The sequence below is a fragment of the Clytia hemisphaerica genome, unplaced genomic scaffold, assembly GCF_902728285.1.
Source record: "Clytia hemisphaerica strain Z4C2 unplaced genomic scaffold, Clytia hemisphaerica genome assembly, whole genome shotgun sequence".
Taxonomy (NCBI): domain Eukaryota; kingdom Metazoa; phylum Cnidaria; class Hydrozoa; order Leptothecata; family Clytiidae; genus Clytia; species Clytia hemisphaerica.
In genome coordinates, this window is record NW_027103917.1 from 426073 (window position 1) to 443816 (window position 17744).

Here is a 17744-nt window from a genome sequence, read left to right on the forward strand (position 1 = left end):
TATTTTAATAATTCGAAAAAAATAATGAGCATATACTACAAACAAGAAAAACACAGAAAAACAAATATATATCTGAAGAAATTCATAGAATTTCTGCCCAACTATCTTCTTTTAGGAGATTTGGTGGAAGAGCAGCATATGTATATCTCCATTAGTTCCATAGACAATTAAAGGTTTTACTTTTACATAAGTGTTCCCGTTTCATATCAGCCATATATTCCATATCAGGGCAGTGTCTGCCCATTTTTATATTATGCTGATATAAGCAAAAAAGAAGTTTTCACCTCCTGACCAATCTTGCTCCACATACGTGTCAATCCAATACGAAAAAGCTTGTGAATGAAAATTGATGAGTAAGCATACTAAATATCAATCTTATTTAAAAACAAAACCTTTAAAAGAAAAACCATTTATAACTAAAGTAAGAAGGAAAAAAGTATTTGAGCTTATTTTATTAGTAATCTAAAATAAGGCACCACTAAAAATTTCAGACCCAAGAATAAATATCTTATTGTTATTAATCGATTTAAGAGGAAAAAAACCATAAAAATAGAAATGGCCACCATACCAGACAACATCAAAGAGTTATGGAGCAATGCAGATGCAATATGTTTTGATGTTGATAGCACAGTTTGTACTGGTGAAGCTATTGATGATTTTGCTACCTTCCTTGGCATTGGTGATCAAGTGGCAGAACTGTAAGTTATATGATAATTAGATGCAATAAACATGTTTTTTATAAGCAAGTGACTATCCTTTGGTCAGGCTCGTGTATGATTAAGCTTTACAAGCATTCAGACATAGCCTATGCTTATTATATGCTTATGAATTATAATGCTTATAATTTATCCCGAGCCCAGCTTTCGTTAAATCTCAGAAATCTTGTAAACATTCGATTCAAAAAGTGTTCAGCTTTTGGGAGCAGTGAAATGTGGCTAGTCTTGGAAGGTCTTTTTTTTACTTGACTTTTTATAAACCTTTTTGAACAGAAAAAAATGATGACTAGAAAAATATTTCAGGCTGGCGTATATACTTATGTTATGAAATATTCAAATCTAAGCCTTTTTATGCTTATAAGCGTTTTATGCTTATAAAAAAAACATGCAAAGTACAACAAGAAGGTCTCAATGTCACTACGTTTAGGTTTTTTTTAATAGTCGTAATAGTTGTAAAGTTTTGCAGAAAGAATTGGACAATATAATTATCGAAAAATAAGGACTAGAGTTCAAGCGCGATATGGCTTGGAAATCCTTGTATCATGGAGTGAATTATGTAGATTTATTTCAATGACAAAGATACTATGTGTACTTCTGGTAACATTTTTAGAAATGTTATATAATGTTCTATATATTTTCGATTTTTTAGCACAAGGCGTGCTATGGGTGAAGGGTTATCATTTCGACAATCATTAGATGAGAGGTTGAAGTTGATGAAACCATCAAAGGAACAAGTAATCATAACAATTTTAATCCATTGATTAAATTGATTAAACACGTTTATTGCTTCGTAGTACACTCTGTGCGCATTGTCTGTTTGATAAAAAAATTCCCGTACGAAGAACTCTGTGATGAAGTATGATTCATAAACAACAACACTTCTCTCGTCGTCTCCCCTCTCTCATAAACACTCCATCGCAGCGGTCGGTTTGAAAAATCTAAAATGAGAAAAGACAATGACAACAGACCCTCTACGGTAATGAATTTTGAAATTAGCAGTAGATACTGGGCCTGTGTGTTGACAAGGGAGTGAGGGACTTCCAAATATATCGGCCATGAAATACCATAATCATAATAAAAGTGTTGTTAACTATCAAAAATCATTTTTAAAATCACTTTTTTTCTATACTTTTTTTATTCCTAGCTCGATGGATTCATTGAAACGCAACGATAAACCATATATTCAACGTGAAAAATCGGATATCGAAATTATTCAGTCTCGCTTTAATGATATTCGACTCAGCTTCGCTTCGTCGAATATCATCAAGTTCGACTGAATCATTTTCGATATCCGATTTTTCTTGTCGAATATCTGCTTAATATTTCAAGTGGGGGGCGTACGAGGTTTTGAATTACCGCCATCCCGACCATTTTTTTGAAAATTACCGTTATCCCGTCCAAAATTTACGAAGATACCGGTCCCACTGTTTTTCCCATAAAATTCTAAAGACTAGAAGTCAAAAATTCGGCAAAATGGAATAGAATTTGTATGAGGTAGATCATTATTTTCGTATTTTGTTTCGATTGCAAAAATTTACAGAAATAAACTACCTTTCTAAAGAAAAAAATGTACCGGGTGTCCCAGAAAAAAGTCCGGACGTTTGATATTATGTCAAGGTGGAAATGTTTAGAATAGAAAGACTCTTTTATGTTAATGTGGTACTAAAACTTTGGTGGGTCCTTTTTTCAATTTGAATCATTATTCATTGAGTTATGTCATTTTAAAGTTAAAGCACGCTTTTGAAAATGTTAAAAATGTTCAAAAAATAGCACAGGTTCACGAAAGGAGTTTCGAGTTTATCTTGATTGCTCTACCAAACCTAATTTTTTTTGCTGGATAAAGGTTAAAACTGCAATCTAGGCCTTCCGGCTATGATAAATCATTGAAAAAAACACCCAAGGGATTCACCCAAGGAACAAGAACAAGCGTGCAAAGTTTCAGCCGAATTCGACCATTTTTGACTCCAGCCTGCCCCAAAGTTTCGAGGTGACAGACAGACATTCTAGCTCAACTTTACAAACCATACGTTCTCCTCCCTGTATTAAAAAGCCTCAAGAAACCTCAAAATAAACCCATTCCTGGTGTAAGATCCTTTTTTTAGGGGGAGTTTTTCGCGTTTTTTTACCTTTTTGCTGACTCCTGTGACAAGCTTTTTTTATAGTCCGAAAATTTTATGTACCGTCTACGTATGACTTTTACCAAAATACCGTTGTTTTTTATAAGAATTACCACATCCCGGACGAAAAATCAGGTCTTTTACCGTCACCGTGGCTCTTTCAAAATACCGTTTCCCGAATACTTTTTATCGTTTTTACCGCTTCCCGGCCCTAAATTAGGCCTTATCCCGAGTACCGCCAGATCGTACGCCCCCCCTTTCAAGAGCATGAAATTTTGGTTAATGGTCACGTCACGTAGATATCAATTATATATGTTTTAAATGCACAACCAGGTAGGTCCATAAAAGTATCACTTGTCAAACTTAGTTTAATGTTGACTTTTTATACAAAAGGCCACAAAGTTACAACTCGAACGGGGAATCATATTTTTTCGAGTAACAGAGAGATTCGAATTAGAGAGTATCTTAAGAGAGTTTCTCCCTGCGGGAACTAGAAAGATTGGATTAAAGAAGTTCGACTAAGCGAGAACTATCTGTATTTTAGTTTTGTCATCTTCATTTTAGGGAGCTTGTATCAAAACTTAACGAACGGAAGAAGGATGTTTATTTAGTATCTGGTGGTTTTCGAAGTTTCATAGCACCAGTAGCAAAAGAACTGAACATTCCCCTTGATAACTTGTTTACTAATATATTCATCTTCAATGACGATGGTAAGATTTGCATATTTTATATTCGAAAATAATACTTGAAATATTGAGAGTAGATACAATATATAGTATCCGCATAGAGTCCTCCAGGGTTCAGGTATCCCCAAAAACTTAGGTACCTCAATCATTTTGGTACCCCCAAAATTTTTAGAATTCTAAGTAGCCCCCCTATTTTGAGTGAGTTACCCCTTTTTTAAAGTCTTCTGAATGAAATGGTTCGGTTCAAAATAGGAAAGTTGGGGTAGTCCAGGAAATTACTTTATACAAAAACAACAGCCCCCGCCCCCACTAATGAAAATGCAGGTACTCCCAAACATATCATATACCCCCTAAATTTAAGAATACTTCCAGGTACCTTGCTTCTTTAGCACTTTTTATTTTTTAGGTACCCCAAAATTTCTGCAGGGGGTGGACCCTATGATCCATCTTCCCAAGAAAAGTTTTTCTATGTCATTTTACTTTTCATCGCTTTTCTCACTTCTTATGTCAATAACAACGAAATTATTATATATAAACTTTTTCGAATCAAATTAGCTCATATGCAAGAAGTTACAGGCACCGGTTAAAGGAATATGATCTTAGATTATATCTCCTTCCTGCTTTTGAGAGATTATGAGGAAAAGTTTGGAAGATATCCAGCCCAGAAATTATGCCCAGCCAAATTTTTTAAGGTTAATCCTTAAAGAAGGCACCGCAACTTTCACCTCCCTGCCTCCTTGTAATGTTGATAGGGGAAGGATCTAACGGCGTAATAAATGCACTTGACTGTAGGCTATTCCTATCCCACCACGCGGTTTTTTGATCAAATTTGTTTTACGTGTTTTACTTTAGACCCGGGGGGGTACTAGGGTTGCAAGCTGACGAGTATGTGTCGCCCGATTTTTTACCCTCGGACCCTTAGTGGGACTAAAAAGGAGAAAAAATGTTGCGATTTTTGCGACCGTTATTGGGACTAATATGTCCAAATTTTTCAAGGAAAAAAAAGTTTAGATTTTCATATTTTTCCGACCCTTAGTTGGACTGAAATTTAATTTTCTGTTTTTTCCAACTCTTACAGGGACTTTCAGGTCCCAAAAAAGACTTCCTTAAGGGCGACACATTCCCCGTACCCTTTACATTGAAGTGGTGTCACTTCATTGAAAAAGTATTGCGATGAGTTCAAGTGACGTCAACCCCCTTCCCGCAGGATCCTAGTAATATATTTGTAAAAAATTACAGATAGAGAACAGAGTGTCGAGAAGAAAACCGTTTCGGTCTGGTACATGCAAACTTAAAGGGATAATCAATGAGCAAAGGTCGAGATATTTAAGTTTTTGTCTTTTAGGATGATGACCCATTTTCGAAAATTTCAAATTTTGATATCTCGATTTTGGAAAATTATTACACAAAAATACTTTGAGGTTTTACTAAGGACCACAGAAAAGGTTTCCGTAATCTAAATATCTCAAACCATCTGATTATCTCTTTAACTGAGGACTGAATGAACTGGACTTTTCTGAACCACATGACTTGTCAATTTTCAAGCAGAGGAGTTCAGTTTAAATTTAATAGTTTATGTATAAGGATTGGTATTCAATAGCTACACATTTCAACACATTAAAACCATAGAATAAGTATTTTGAGAAGAAGTCATTTAAAAATAATTCAAATTCAATAAGTAAAGGTATATTATAGAATTTTAATCATTTCAACGTACTGTAATTTGTATATTAGGTTTCTAACATTGCGTTGGTTTACAGCCTACATCCAAACCAACTCAACATAACCTAATAACTAATCAATACTTGAAAGTATGAGATAATGGAATATAAATTAATGAATTAATGAATAAAATAGACTTCTTCTATATAGTGAAGTTATTATTGCATATGAATAGACTTCTTCGCTATAGGGAAGTTATTATTGCATATTAATTTGCATGATTTGGTCAAGATTAATCACTTTCGCTTCCATAAATGATGAAAGTGCAATTTTTGAGAAACATTTTCTATGTTGGCGACAAAGGTTAAAGATTGAATTCGAAGGATTATTTCTTTGTCAAGTTCATGTTTGGAAATTCAGGAGACTGTTGTTAGGGGTGCAGTATCTAAATCTGATTCAAAGTTGATTAATTCCTCAAATATGGGCCAGCTTACTACAAGATCTGGTAACATCGTTTTTAACACAATAGAGATTGAAAATGTAATGGGTGATATTTACAAGACTGGAGTGCTGAGACTATCCATTCTTTCTTACAATCAACGTTTAGCATTCACTATATGCTATTTAATAATGACTTGTTTTGGAGGTGTTTCAAACATGTTATCTATCATCTGTCTACGTAAAAAATACAAACTGTCGAAGCGAAACCAGATGGATAAACTATTGCTTTCTTTAGCCTCGTGTGACACTCTTATTTCATTTACAGTCTATCCGCTCAATGCTTGGATTGAATGTTGGGGAAACATACCATTCAATGATAAATATAGAAGACTTAAAGCCTTCAGGATATTAAGTTTGTGCCTAATATCAAAGCTACTATAATTCTGTTAGCAGTCGTCAGATATTTGAGCCTTAAGAGAATCGATACGTGTAACTTATGGTTGATCAAAGGATACCGCTTAAACGTGACAATCGTGTTTTCGTGGTTGCTTCCTTTCGGTTTAATGTCACCTTATTTGGTCACGCAACAGTATAGAATCAGTGTCATTAATACTGCTTTTGTTTTTTTAACATTGATCATACTACCGACAATGTATATTTTAATCATTGCACAATATCGAAAGTCCAGACAACGTGTAAATACACTACAATCGAAGGTTCCAAAATGTGATCAAATAACAATCAGAACAACAAAAAAACTCGTCCGGCGTTCTCTATGGTTGATTGGTGCATATTTCTTATCAACAATATTAGCTAGCCCAGCCATTTATGTGTTTCTTAGCAACGAGATAGTAAATGGATGGTGGTATCATTTGACCAATATTTTGTATCTTGCTAATTCTTGTGGAAACCCGTCTATTTATTATTACACTGATCAAAGGATAAGAAGAATCGCCAAGAATCTTTTTAAAAGAGATCAGAAAACGTAAATTTGAAAATTTTATTCTGCGCGAGCCTGATATGCCGAATCTTGCAGGTGCTGACTTCAAGTGTCGTTACACAGTTGGTCACGTGTAAACTTAACCTCGTTACATAATTTACCGTTGCTTGCTCACCTCTCTGTAAAATAAAGTCATTTGTGTCACAGACCCGTTGGGACCCCAGCCCCACTGGAAAATTTGGCAAAAATTTCGTCCACGATGGGAAAATATCCTGAAATTTCAGCCCCACTGCGCCACTGGAAAATTGACTTTGATTTCATCCCCATTAGAAATTCACTGTTTAAAAATTGCACTCCAAACCCATCCCCACTGAATTTTTTAACCTTGGAACAATAGAATTTTTATCCCCATTGGGATTTCAATAGGAGTTTTTATCCCCACTGAGGAAAAAGTCCCACCGGGGCTGTGAGACAGGGGTGTTTGTATTATCTCAATTTAAGTATTATAAATCAGAACTGTATATAATCTTCGTAGTATCATAAAAATCTCGTAACCAGAGCCTCATAACTGACTTTTTGATTTACTGATGAAAATAGAAATCAGTCAAAATTGATGATTTTTTGAAAAACTTTCGCAAGCATATTACCAAGTATGATTTGAGTTTTGAAAATGAGATTTTGGTAAGCATAATAAGCGTCAGCCCGAATTTACCGTCTGCTTGCTTATGTATTAAGCAAAAGAAGTTTAATCTCAATTATCTTATTCTTTTAGGTTCTTACGGAGGATTTGACAAAGATCAACCAACGTCATCGTCGGGAGGGAAGAAAGTTGTCGCTACAAAACTTAAAACAGAAAAAGGATATAAAAGGTATGTTAAAGGTGTAATTTTCTCGAACAATTATCTTCATTCTCATTATCTCTATAAACATATAACTGGTACCCTTAGCAATCACGTTTAATGTGTAACACAGAACTTTTTTCTAGGACACCCTGTAAAGACTGGATTACGAGTAAACTAAAGGATAACTTGTTTGCGTTACGGGAAAGTTCAAGTTATAGAAAACCCCCGGGGGGGGGGGGTACTTAGGCAAATGGAGGGTACGGTATGTAGCGCCCTCAATGGTACCTTTTTTTGATTTCCAAAGTCCCGCTAAGGGTAAAATCAGAAATCCAATTTCAGTCCCACTAAGGGTCGGAAAAATAGGAAAATTTCAACTTTTTACCCCCTGAAAGATCGAAATTTGGTCAAAATTGGTCAAATTTGTCCCTCTAAGAGTCGTAAAATTCCCAAAATTTTCCTTTGTTTTCTCCTTTTCAGTCTCGGTAAGGGTCCAAAGGTCGAAAGTCGGGTGGCACCCCCTCCCCGTCAGCTCGCAACCCTAGTACCCCCCCCCCCCCCCGGTAGAAAACAAACGTAACTGTATTAGCTTTTATTTTAACAAAAATTCTATTCAAAACAAAATCATTTCTTTTTCATAGTTTGGTAATGATCGGTGACGGGGTAACAGATCTGGAAGCCTATCCACCTGCTGATCTCTTCATCGGTTTTGGTGGTAATAAAATACGTGAAAATGTTCGACAGAATTCTCCATGGTTTGTCACTCAATTTCAAGAACTAATTGATGTTTTGTGATTGGTAGCTAATGTAGTCATGTGATCTAGTGAATCTAGTGAACTTATACTCTCGGGTACCTATTAAGCGTCTCCCCTGCTTTTTAACTTTTAGGATCTATCTTTTCCACCTATTCCGCCGTTTATTTTACGGCAATTGGAAAAAAAGTGGAAAATTTTTAGAAGATTTTGAAATTTCAGTCCCATTCTGAGTCCTTTTTTTTGCAAATTTTGACAAAATTTTGACAAAAAAAGTCCCACGTAGAGTCCATTTTTTGAACCTCAGCTTGTATGTATGTTTGTCTGTATGTCACCTCAAAACTTTGGGGCAGGCTGGAGACTTCAAAAATGGACCGATTTGGCTGAAATTTTTCACACTTGTTCCTTGGGTGAATATATGGGAGTGATTTTTTTTTCAAAATTTTCATTTTACGGGCGTGGTCACAAGGTTTAACCCAAAAAGAGGCTAAAACTTTTCTTATATCAAAAATTTCCTGTCGATGTTTACAATTGGGCCCATGAGTAATTTAAAAGATACTTAAATTGAGCCCGTTCGACAGTTGACAATTTTTTGTATTTTAACGTTTTTTCTGAAAAATCTTGGGTGAGAATTGCAATTTCAGTACTCCTCTTTTTTCATTGGATCTTTCAATTTTGGAAGTGTTCAGCTTTCAGACTGTATTCTCAGCCTTATTCGAACATTTTTGAGCTTTTAGATCCTGAAAGCCTAACGTTAAACCTCTTCTTTCCGAGCGTATTTTAAAGCACTAAAAAAATTTCCCACGATTTCCTTTTAGTACCAAATATTGTGGCGGGAATTATAGAATGCTAAGCAAACCTAAGCCTGACCCGAATATTGGAATTGCTTATGAAAAATACGTAATCCATGAACAAATGAACAGACCTTTTCATAAATTACGTCACTTGCCTCATATTCAAACAATTGCAATGTTGATTATGTCTATCATTAAATGATTTTTTTATGAATAGGAAGTAGTTTTAATAAATTCCGCTGGGAGTTTATCACCATGGCAATAATTTCAAAACCAGGCAAGTGATGTTTGTGACGTAATTTATGAAAAGGTCTATATTGAGTACTTATTGCGTTGGTCAATATGAAAATACCATAGTCTTTCATTCAATTACTAGTAGGTTATTTTTCTCAACTTTTTTTATTTTAGGTAGTTTTTTTCAAATTTTCAAATTTTATATATTTAATAGCAATGATAATATTTCAACTATCTGAAATCATTTTTTGTTTTTACCTTGATTAAACGGTATGGGAGTTCAATACTTTGTTTTGTTGTGTTATCTAACATTCAAGCTGAAATAATTCTTTCGTAAAAATATTTATGCTTGTAAATATATGATCAGCTTTATTTCAAATGAAGTACCGATTGCATGTAATAACCTCCCAGAGAGAGAACGTTTCCCATTGAATACACTTTCTTCCGGGGGGGGGGGCTCGATTCAAGAAGGACCATACTTGCGGCCCATAATTAGGCTTTTGAAATCAGACTCTTACAGTAGTACATTAAATACAGTAAATTTTGCAAAATGTGGGCAAATTTGAGCGACAAATCGACCCTTACAGCTTACAGTGCATTTTCTTGAAATTTTTTGACCATTTTCAGGCAAAATATATTACACCCTTAGACTTAGAGCTGTTCTTAATTTTCAAAAATCTGGGCTTAAAATCTGGTCTCTAAGATGTTCATATTATATGTTAACCTTCCAGTATTACAACACTTTATTAAATGAATTCTAAGCTGTTTAATATTGATAATTTCTTAGCTTTTTTGAAATCTGAAGCTCAGAATTCTATATCTCTCCATCTGAGAGATTATTTGTTTTTCGAAATTTGCTTTCGAGAAAGTTTTCAATATTGTACAAAAACTGTGTTTTCAGTTATAGTTTCCCTTTCATATCATTAACTGACATTTGACGCACAGTACGCACAATTGGACATGTTGTTTCAGTACGTAGCTTTTCTAGCAGTTTGTGCAGCGTCAGCATCTCCTAATCCATGTCTACATAAAGGATGCCCTTTAAAGGGAGGTAAGCTGCTTTTTATCATTTTTCAATCATCTTCAATTACCAAAATCAAGCTTGTAGATTGACACTCTGAAAATAAGAGAATTTTCAAATAATTTTAACTAAATTGAATAATGATAATTATTGGCCATTCCATTTCATGCCCATACAGGGCAGAGGACGAACATTTCCAGGGGGTATTTCGAAGAAAAATTTCCAGGCAGTCTAAGGGAAGATTTTAGGAGGTAAAAATTTATACTAAATTTTCCAGGGAATAAAAGACTGATTTTAGTTTGTCCACCCTCACTTTTTAGTATGAAAAATTTTTTGAGTCTTTTGGCAAATTTTGCTATTTTCCAGGGGACATCCACGTATTATTTTTGGCTTGAAAAGGTTCGTCCACTCCCTCATGTATGGATTTTAAGAAACAGTCCAATGACATTTGTCAGAAATCTGTTAGAAAGAAAATATATGTATTTAGAAAATTCAAAAATAGAAATTACAAAAAAATTGGACCGAAAAAAAAATCCTAAAAAAGATATATGAATAAAATTAATATTTGAGGGGACTATTTCAGTTCAAGTCCCAATTTACCGATATTAAATTCATGGCAAATTTTATAAAGTTGATCAATCGCCAAATTTGATCTCCGTCAAAAATAATGTTTGGGGAACTGGCCAAATTAAATTCACGCTGGGATTAATATCTATTTAATTGTATTTCATAAAATCATCTTTTTTTAGGTCTCAACCTTCGAGATGTAAAACGAATGACATCGTCGCGACCAAATATTCTAAACAATAGCAACAATCTCAATATTTTACAATGGAATATTCTGTATGATAAAGTCAAAAATACGTCGGATAGTTGGTTATTCAGAAAAGACTTTGTATGTGATTATATTAATGCTGTAAATCCTGATGTAAGTATATACCCTCGTTTTTCGCCTTTTTCAACTTTTTTGAAAAGTAATCTTTTACCATTTCGACCATAACTTTTGATCTAGTAGACCAAATTTGACAAATGACCTGCCCTTTAAGTTTATCCTTTCTCTTTCCAAAACCAAAAGATTGATTCCTTAACAGTTGATAGAGCTCGAGAAAATTCACTTTAAAGAGGGAGGCTTTTTTCTGGAACGCCCAGTAACTTCAATTTCTAAGTTAAAAATAATACACTAATGCCTTACAGCAATCATCAACCATTGCATTATTCTTTATATGTTACCTGCATTTTCCCCGGCTGATACCCCTGGATTTCAATTATCCTTTTAGGTTGATGAATGTTAAAAAGTAAGATTTTAGCCGTTTTTGCAAAATTCAATGAAAATCCTAGCCTAGAAATCTAAGCTAGTTTGATTCATTCACCAGGATAAATCTGATGGTAAGTAAGTTGTGACTGAATAACACTATTCAAAGGCAAACTTAAAATCAGTAAATATGAAAAATCTTTAAAGCGCCGATAACGCTATATTGCCATAAGCCGTGTGTCCTAGCTTTGTGAATACGGGCTTAGTTGACTAGGCTATGAAAATCTGTGCTTAAATCAAAATGAAAGAATTGTAAAAAATCTTTCTTGCGAAATGCAATTCGAATGCTCTTTCATTTGCAAACTTTCTTCTTGCAAAATGTATAAAAATTCTCACCCTTAAATTAACCAAATCTAACCATAGATCATGGGTTTACAAGAAGTTATGGAGAGCCAACTTGTTGAGCTTCAACAATGTCTACCACACTATCACATCTTTGGTGAGCAAAGAGATTCTGTTCCCAATGCGCTGTATAATCCAATCTTGGTCAAACGATCACCAAAGATGAGAGTCACACGTACTGGAACCTTCTGGTTAAGTTTGATACCAGATATTAAAGGTTCAAAAGGTGAGGATATATATGAAAGTTTAGTCTGAATCGCAGCCCTCTATAGATATACTTCCTATCTATAAGAAACTTTTTTCGCTAGGAGGATGAGCAGAAGCCTACTAGCCAAAGTTGTAACATCCATGTGTCACAGACCCGATGGGACCCCTACCCCACTAGAAAATTGGGCAAAATATTTAATATATATCCCACAGTGGGAAATTGACTTATCCTTTTCGTATATACCTTGAGTATAAACTTTGTTAGTATTCGACCCTTGGACCCTTACCGGGACTAAAAAGGAGAAAACAAAGAAAATTTTGTGAATATTACGACCCTTATTGGGACAAATTTGACCAATTTTGACCAAATTTCGATCCTTCCGGTGGTAAAAAGTTGAAATTTTCCTATTTCTCCGACCCTTAGTGGGGCTTTGGAAATCAAAAAAGGTACCCTTAAGGGCGGCACATACCGTATCCTCCATTTGGGTAAAAAAAAATTCAAAACTTCGTATTTTTAAGCTCCAACTTCCAAAGAACCTCGAATTTGCACATGGGTTGAAATTGACAATGGTTCCACAAAACCATTCATCGTTGCAACAACTCATCTAGCATGGCGATCACAAAAAACTGCTGCAAATCAAATCTCAATACTTATCCAACATCTTCAATCAAATATCCTTCAAGATGCCAAACAACCACTTGTGGTAACAGGTGATTTCAATTGGGAAAGTAACTCCACAGTATATGCCACCATGAAAGAAGCTGGATTCTCCAACACCATGCTTGATTCTCAGTTCGTATTCCCAGCGCTGACAGCTCTTCCACCTTATCCTGGCTTAATTGACTACGTTTGGCAACAAGGATTCAATAGTCTTTTCTCGGCTACTTTGATGGACAATCGTCCAGATAATGGTCGTTATTTATCAGATCACAGACCTGTTTTGGCAATTCTTAGGGTGTAAATAGGAATATTATGTTTCCACCATTTCTAATACAGCTTAAAAAAGTATCTTTTAAGATCAATTTGAATGTGTCATGTAGTATTTTGAAGTATTTTGATACACCCCTGTGTCACAAACCCGCTGGGACCCCTACCCCACTGGAAAATTTAACGAAAATTTCGTCCCCGGTGGGAAAATACCCTGGATTTTTAGCCCCACTGGAAAATTTACTTTGTTTTCATCCCCACTCGAAATTCCATGTTTACAAATTGCACTTCAAAACCATCGCCACTTTTTAACCTTGGAACAATAGAATTTCTATTCCCATTGGGATTTCAATAGGAATTTTTATCCCCATTGAGGAAAAGAGTTCAGTCGGGGCTGTGAGACAGGAGTGTTTTGATATCTTGATCACAAGTTATTAAGCTACAGTTTGATGAAAAACAGAAAAACTGCTTAGGTAGCAAAGAAGGTTTCAAAGTTTTCAAAAAAAAAATATCTCATGCTAGTAGATATTCTATGAAATTTTATACTTCATCACCATTTGAACCAAAGAAGCCACGGTGAGAAAAAGCTTCTTGCAGTGCCTTTCGAAAAAACTGCACATGTAGGATTTCAATTTTCTTCACTCCCACTGAAAAGTATAGCTAAGCAATCTCGGTGCTCGCTAATGCTTCTTGCTTCTTTTTGGACCTACCCCGGTGGGGTGGAGGTCCTATAAATTAACCTGTGTTCGTTCGTTCGTTCGTTCGTTCGTCCGTTCGTCTGTTACCAACTTTTCTCAGGATTGAATCATAGGTATCTTTTGATTTTTGGTAAAAAGGTGCAAAATGGTGGTGGCTAAAATGTGACGGAGCCCGATTTTCGAAATAAAATGTTTTTGGGCCAAAAAACGGCTAAAAAACGGGTTTTGTGAAAAATTGGATCATGATTTTTTGCATGAAAGTAGAGTACCATCATAGGTAAAAGATGGCTCAAGCAGATTTTTACAAAAAATTTTGATGGCTCAAAAAACGCATGTTTATCTATAAGAATCACTATTAATAAGCATACATCAATGTTCTTAGTCAAATTACTCAATTTTTTTATGAGATAGATGTTTTTGTGCCCATGTGGGCTTACTTTTGAAGAATATGTGTGTTTAGGCAGGAAATTTTGGTTGCTTGGCGTTTTCTTATAGAAAAACTGGCCAAATTCGATATTTTTTTATAAGCACATTATCAATTACTTTAGGTATTAGCTTTTCTCGAGATTGGCTCTTTCATTCTTTATGATTTTTTGCACAAAGATGCATAACTATAAACCCTCGAATGTGACGAAGCCCGATTTTCGAAAAAAATGTTTTTGGTCAAATTTGGGCCAAAAAACGGCTAAAAACGGGTTTTTTGGACTTTGTGAAATATTGGATCATTGTTTTTTTCTGATTTTTTTGCATGAAAGTAGGTAAAAGATGGCTCAAGCAGATATTTGTTAAAAACTAATTTTTCAGCTCAAAAAACGCATCTTTATCTATAAGAATCACTATTAATAAGCATACATCAATGTTCTTAAAGTAGTACACAAATTTGAGATTGAAGTTTAAAAATTTTTCGGTGTATTAAATTCAAAGTGAAGATAATGAAGCTGGTTACTCCTTGAAAATAAGTAATGTACTTAAATAATATAATGTAAGTAATAATACTTAAGTTTTGGAAGAGTTTCCATTCCAATCTTTGTTCTTACTAAGCTATGTTCTTACTTGCCAATTAGGGTGTTTGGCCATTCAAAATTGTCATCAAAGTTTTCTGATCAATATTTCCACCAGAAATGACACAAACAATTTTGCCTTCAGGAACTTTCTCCGACATTGCCGCCGCCACAGTAGCAGCACCCGCCCCTTCCGCCAAGATTTTGTTTTTGTTAAGCATAAGGCGAAGGGCGGAGCTGATTTGATCTGTGTTAACTAATATTGAATCCTGAACTAAATTTGTTGCCATTTTCCACATACACGGGAACATTTCTTTCCCGTTCATCCCGTCGATGTACGTACGTTGCCATTCGTCGACTTTTGAAGGAACACCTTTACGTAATGATATATATAGCGGGGCAGCAACGTCCACTTCACATGCATAACATTTGACGTTAGGTTTGAGCTGCTTTAATGCAGATGCGTTGCCAAGGAGATTGGAGCCGCCACCGTATGGACAAATGATGGAATCGAAATCCTCCAACTGGTCCACAATTTCCAGACCTTTTAAAGAAAAAGTTCAACCATTATATATTTTATAGTGAACACCTTAAAAGATAACTTCTTTTAAATAGTTAAAACCAATTCTCTATTTTAACCAAAAGCTTTGCCTTTGATTAATGTCTCAATGAAGGAGTTACATCAATTGAGTTTAAAGCCCTGAAGAGGCTAGATAAGAATCTTCAACCTTTCTCAAGTAAGAAAAAGTGAAGCCTTAAGATTTGCGCCACATTTAGAATGACGGATTAAGTCTAGCACTTTCCTTTTTTTTATGCGGTATATTCTTCGAAATCGGGCGATATGTTGTACTTTCAATCTAGCGTTTGTGTGAGAGCCACAGGAGTCTCGAACAACCTTTGGATGTGGTGGATGTGGTGGATGTGACATCCGAGCCTTTCCGGCCTCGGGTGTCAATGTAACATCACATTCTTGACAGCCAGGCTCGGATACAGAGGGAGGCTATAACCAATGGAGGAGAGTGCACTTTATTATCGTATTACCTTATATGGAAACTAATTACTCTCCATGAATAAGATAGCCTACCTCCTGTATCCGACCCTGACAGCCTCTGATTTACTGGATCAATTCCTAAACTCGGAAGTTGCACTTTTTTTAAAAATATTTATATTACTTCCTGAGCTATGGCTAAAATCCAATCGGTTTACACGGAATTTGTTAACATCAAATGTCAAACTCGTTCCCAGTCCCTGCCCTCAGCTCACATTTTATGTTTATGATATTGATAGCGCTCACAAAATGATAACATATCACGTCCATCAGTAAAATCAAAATTTGGTGCAAGTGGCTCTGGATACAATTGTACAATCGATACAAATTTGAAAATTCATTGAAATATCATATTTCTAAAATATTTCCAACTTTTGCAAATATGATATTTCCAAAATTAGGAAATGTTTTGAAAATATGATGTTTCAATCCTGGAAATATCATGAAATATGATATTTCCTAAACTTTGAAAGTATAGAAAAGTCATATTTTCGTATTTACAAATTTATATGGAATTATCATATTTTCAAGATATTTCGTGGGTTGGAAATATCTTATTTCGCTCATTGCAAGATTGATAGAATGTGTCCTTTCTTAAATGAAATATGACCAATCTAGGCTTATTCTCATCCCCTAAAAGATGGGTTTTTTAACATAAATATTCATTCGAAGCTATATTTACCTGAAACCATGACCAGCTGACAATTTAAAGTAAAATAAAACGAAGGATAATCCGAAAAATTTCATTGTTTAGAACTGGCTTGAGGCGTTTGATATATAAAGCTTTATATATCAAACGCCTCAAGCCAGTTCTAAACAATGGCTTGAAAGCGTCTAGGGATTTGTATCTTTTTTGAATGAACTTTTTACGATTTTTTACGATTTTTTACGATTTTAATTACTGTAATTATTCTCTACTTTTTAACATAAGATGCAGATTTGTGAATTTCAATTTTATTTCTCCTGAAAGATGTGTTAGATGTACACACGAAATATAGAATTTTTAACAACAACATTTATCGTCATTTTTCTAATTAAGATTATGATGGTGAAATTTTTCGGATTATCCTTCGTTTTATTTTACTATATTTACCTATGACACCATTCCCTGCTAAACAATCATATTCACAACAAGCATGGATAAAATGTCCTTCAATATCTGTCTTTCCTGTCGACATAACATTCCACCAGTCATCAAAAGGTACTTTGATTGCATCAGCTCCCAGTGCTTTCAATCCTTCAAGTTTGATCTCCGGTGCTGTATCAGGGACTATTGATTGACAGAAAAGACCAGACTTCTTTTGCTGCCCATGCTAAACCTTGAGCAAAGTTACCAGCACTGGCTGTTATCACTGAAGAAGGAATCTTTCCATTTTCTAATATGTTTTGAATAGCATTATATCCTCCTCGAACTTTAAAGCTTCCAACAGGCTGCAAATTCTCGAGTTTCAAGTAGATTTCTTTTCCCTCGACTTCATGATTTAATTTCACAAGAGGTGTATTTAAGATTTCTTTCGTTGCTAACCTTTGCGCCTTGTAAATATCATCTAATGGTACAATATTGATGGAATCTAGTTTCTGAAACATACTCATACTGTTATCTCAATATAAAAATTTTCCGTTCATGTAGTGGTTTTCCTGACTGTCTACTAAAAAGAAATCTCCACAATTAAGAAAATGTCGTGAAGGCTAAGGGTATGAGACTAGGACTGGCTGTCTACAATTGCACGATTCGAAATTTTAAATAAAGATACCGAGCGATCGGCAAGCCTTGCCACCAATACGGTTTTCGCTTTTTGCCGACCCTTTATATCTCGTATCCCACCTCGAGAAGACCGTGTAACTAATAGTATCACTAGATATAATTTTTAGATGATGACGTACTCATGGACAACATTTCGTTTTTTTAGGTCAGGCAAAATGGCAAAACACTAACCGATAAATTTTCAACAAAGTAAGCCTGCAATCACGAAATCACGAACTTGAAACAAAAATGCAAATCACGC

The 17744-nt window shown here is 34.9% G+C and overlaps 3 protein-coding genes across 3 annotated transcripts; 2 read left to right on the top strand and 1 right to left on the bottom strand.

The window, feature by feature from the left end:
• Positions 1 to 530: 530 nt before the first annotated feature.
• On the top strand, positions 531 to 9140 carry LOC136809508 (phosphoserine phosphatase-like). Its single transcript, XM_067066047.1, has 6 exons — positions 531 to 698; positions 1366 to 1450; positions 1861 to 1880; positions 3398 to 3543; positions 7335 to 7431; positions 8043 to 9140. Exons 1-6 carry the CDS (start codon positions 556 to 558, stop codon positions 8194 to 8196), a joined length of 645 nt encoding a protein of 214 aa, XP_066922148.1. The 5' UTR covers positions 531 to 555; the 3' UTR covers positions 8197 to 9140.
• Positions 9141 to 10076: 936 nt separating this feature from the next.
• On the top strand, positions 10077 to 13025 carry LOC136809509 (nocturnin-like). The gene is made up of 4 exons (XM_067066048.1): positions 10077 to 10232; positions 10952 to 11130; positions 11878 to 12082; positions 12583 to 13025. The coding sequence occupies exons 1-4, from the start codon at positions 10142 to 10144 to the stop codon at positions 13023 to 13025; spliced, it is 918 nt and encodes a 305-aa protein (XP_066922149.1). The 5' UTR covers positions 10077 to 10141.
• A 1543-nt stretch (positions 13026 to 14568) lies between these two features.
• LOC136809309 (L-threonine ammonia-lyase-like) lies at positions 14569 to 17381 on the bottom strand. Its single transcript, XM_067065828.1, has 2 exons — positions 16832 to 17381; positions 14569 to 15234 (listed from the first exon to the last, which is right to left on the bottom strand). Exons 1-2 carry the CDS (start codon positions 16914 to 16916, stop codon positions 14750 to 14752), a joined length of 570 nt encoding a protein of 189 aa, XP_066921929.1. The 5' UTR covers positions 16917 to 17381; the 3' UTR covers positions 14569 to 14749.
• Positions 17382 to 17744: the final 363 nt, after the last annotated feature.

Bases quoted from the DNA above. Each gene is read 5' to 3' on its own strand.
- LOC136809508 (XM_067066047.1), top strand. From the start codon at position 556: ATGGCCACCATACCAGACAACATCAAAGAGTTATGGAGCAATGCAGAT. The intron at 699-1,365 runs GTAAGTTATATG...TCGATTTTTTAG, and splicing joins GGTGATCAAGTGGCAGAACT to CACAAGGCGTGCTATGGGTG. The intron at 1,451-1,860 runs GTAATCATAACA...TTTTATTCCTAG, and splicing joins TGAAACCATCAAAGGAACAA to CTCGATGGATTCATTGAAAC.
- LOC136809509 (XM_067066048.1), top strand. From the start codon at position 10,142: ATGTTGTTTCAGTACGTAGCTTTTCTAGCAGTTTGTGCAGCGTCAGCA. The intron at 10,233-10,951 runs GTAAGCTGCTTT...ATCTTTTTTTAG, and splicing joins AGGATGCCCTTTAAAGGGAG to GTCTCAACCTTCGAGATGTA. The intron at 12,083-12,582 runs GTGAGGATATAT...CGTATTTTTAAG, and splicing joins AGATATTAAAGGTTCAAAAG to CTCCAACTTCCAAAGAACCT.
- LOC136809309 (XM_067065828.1), bottom strand. From the start codon at position 16,916: ATGTCGACAGGAAAGACAGATATTGAAGGACATTTTATCCATGCTTGT. The intron at 15,235-16,831 runs GTAAATATAGTA...TTTCTTTAAAAG, and splicing joins AGCAGGGAATGGTGTCATAG to GTCTGGAAATTGTGGACCAG.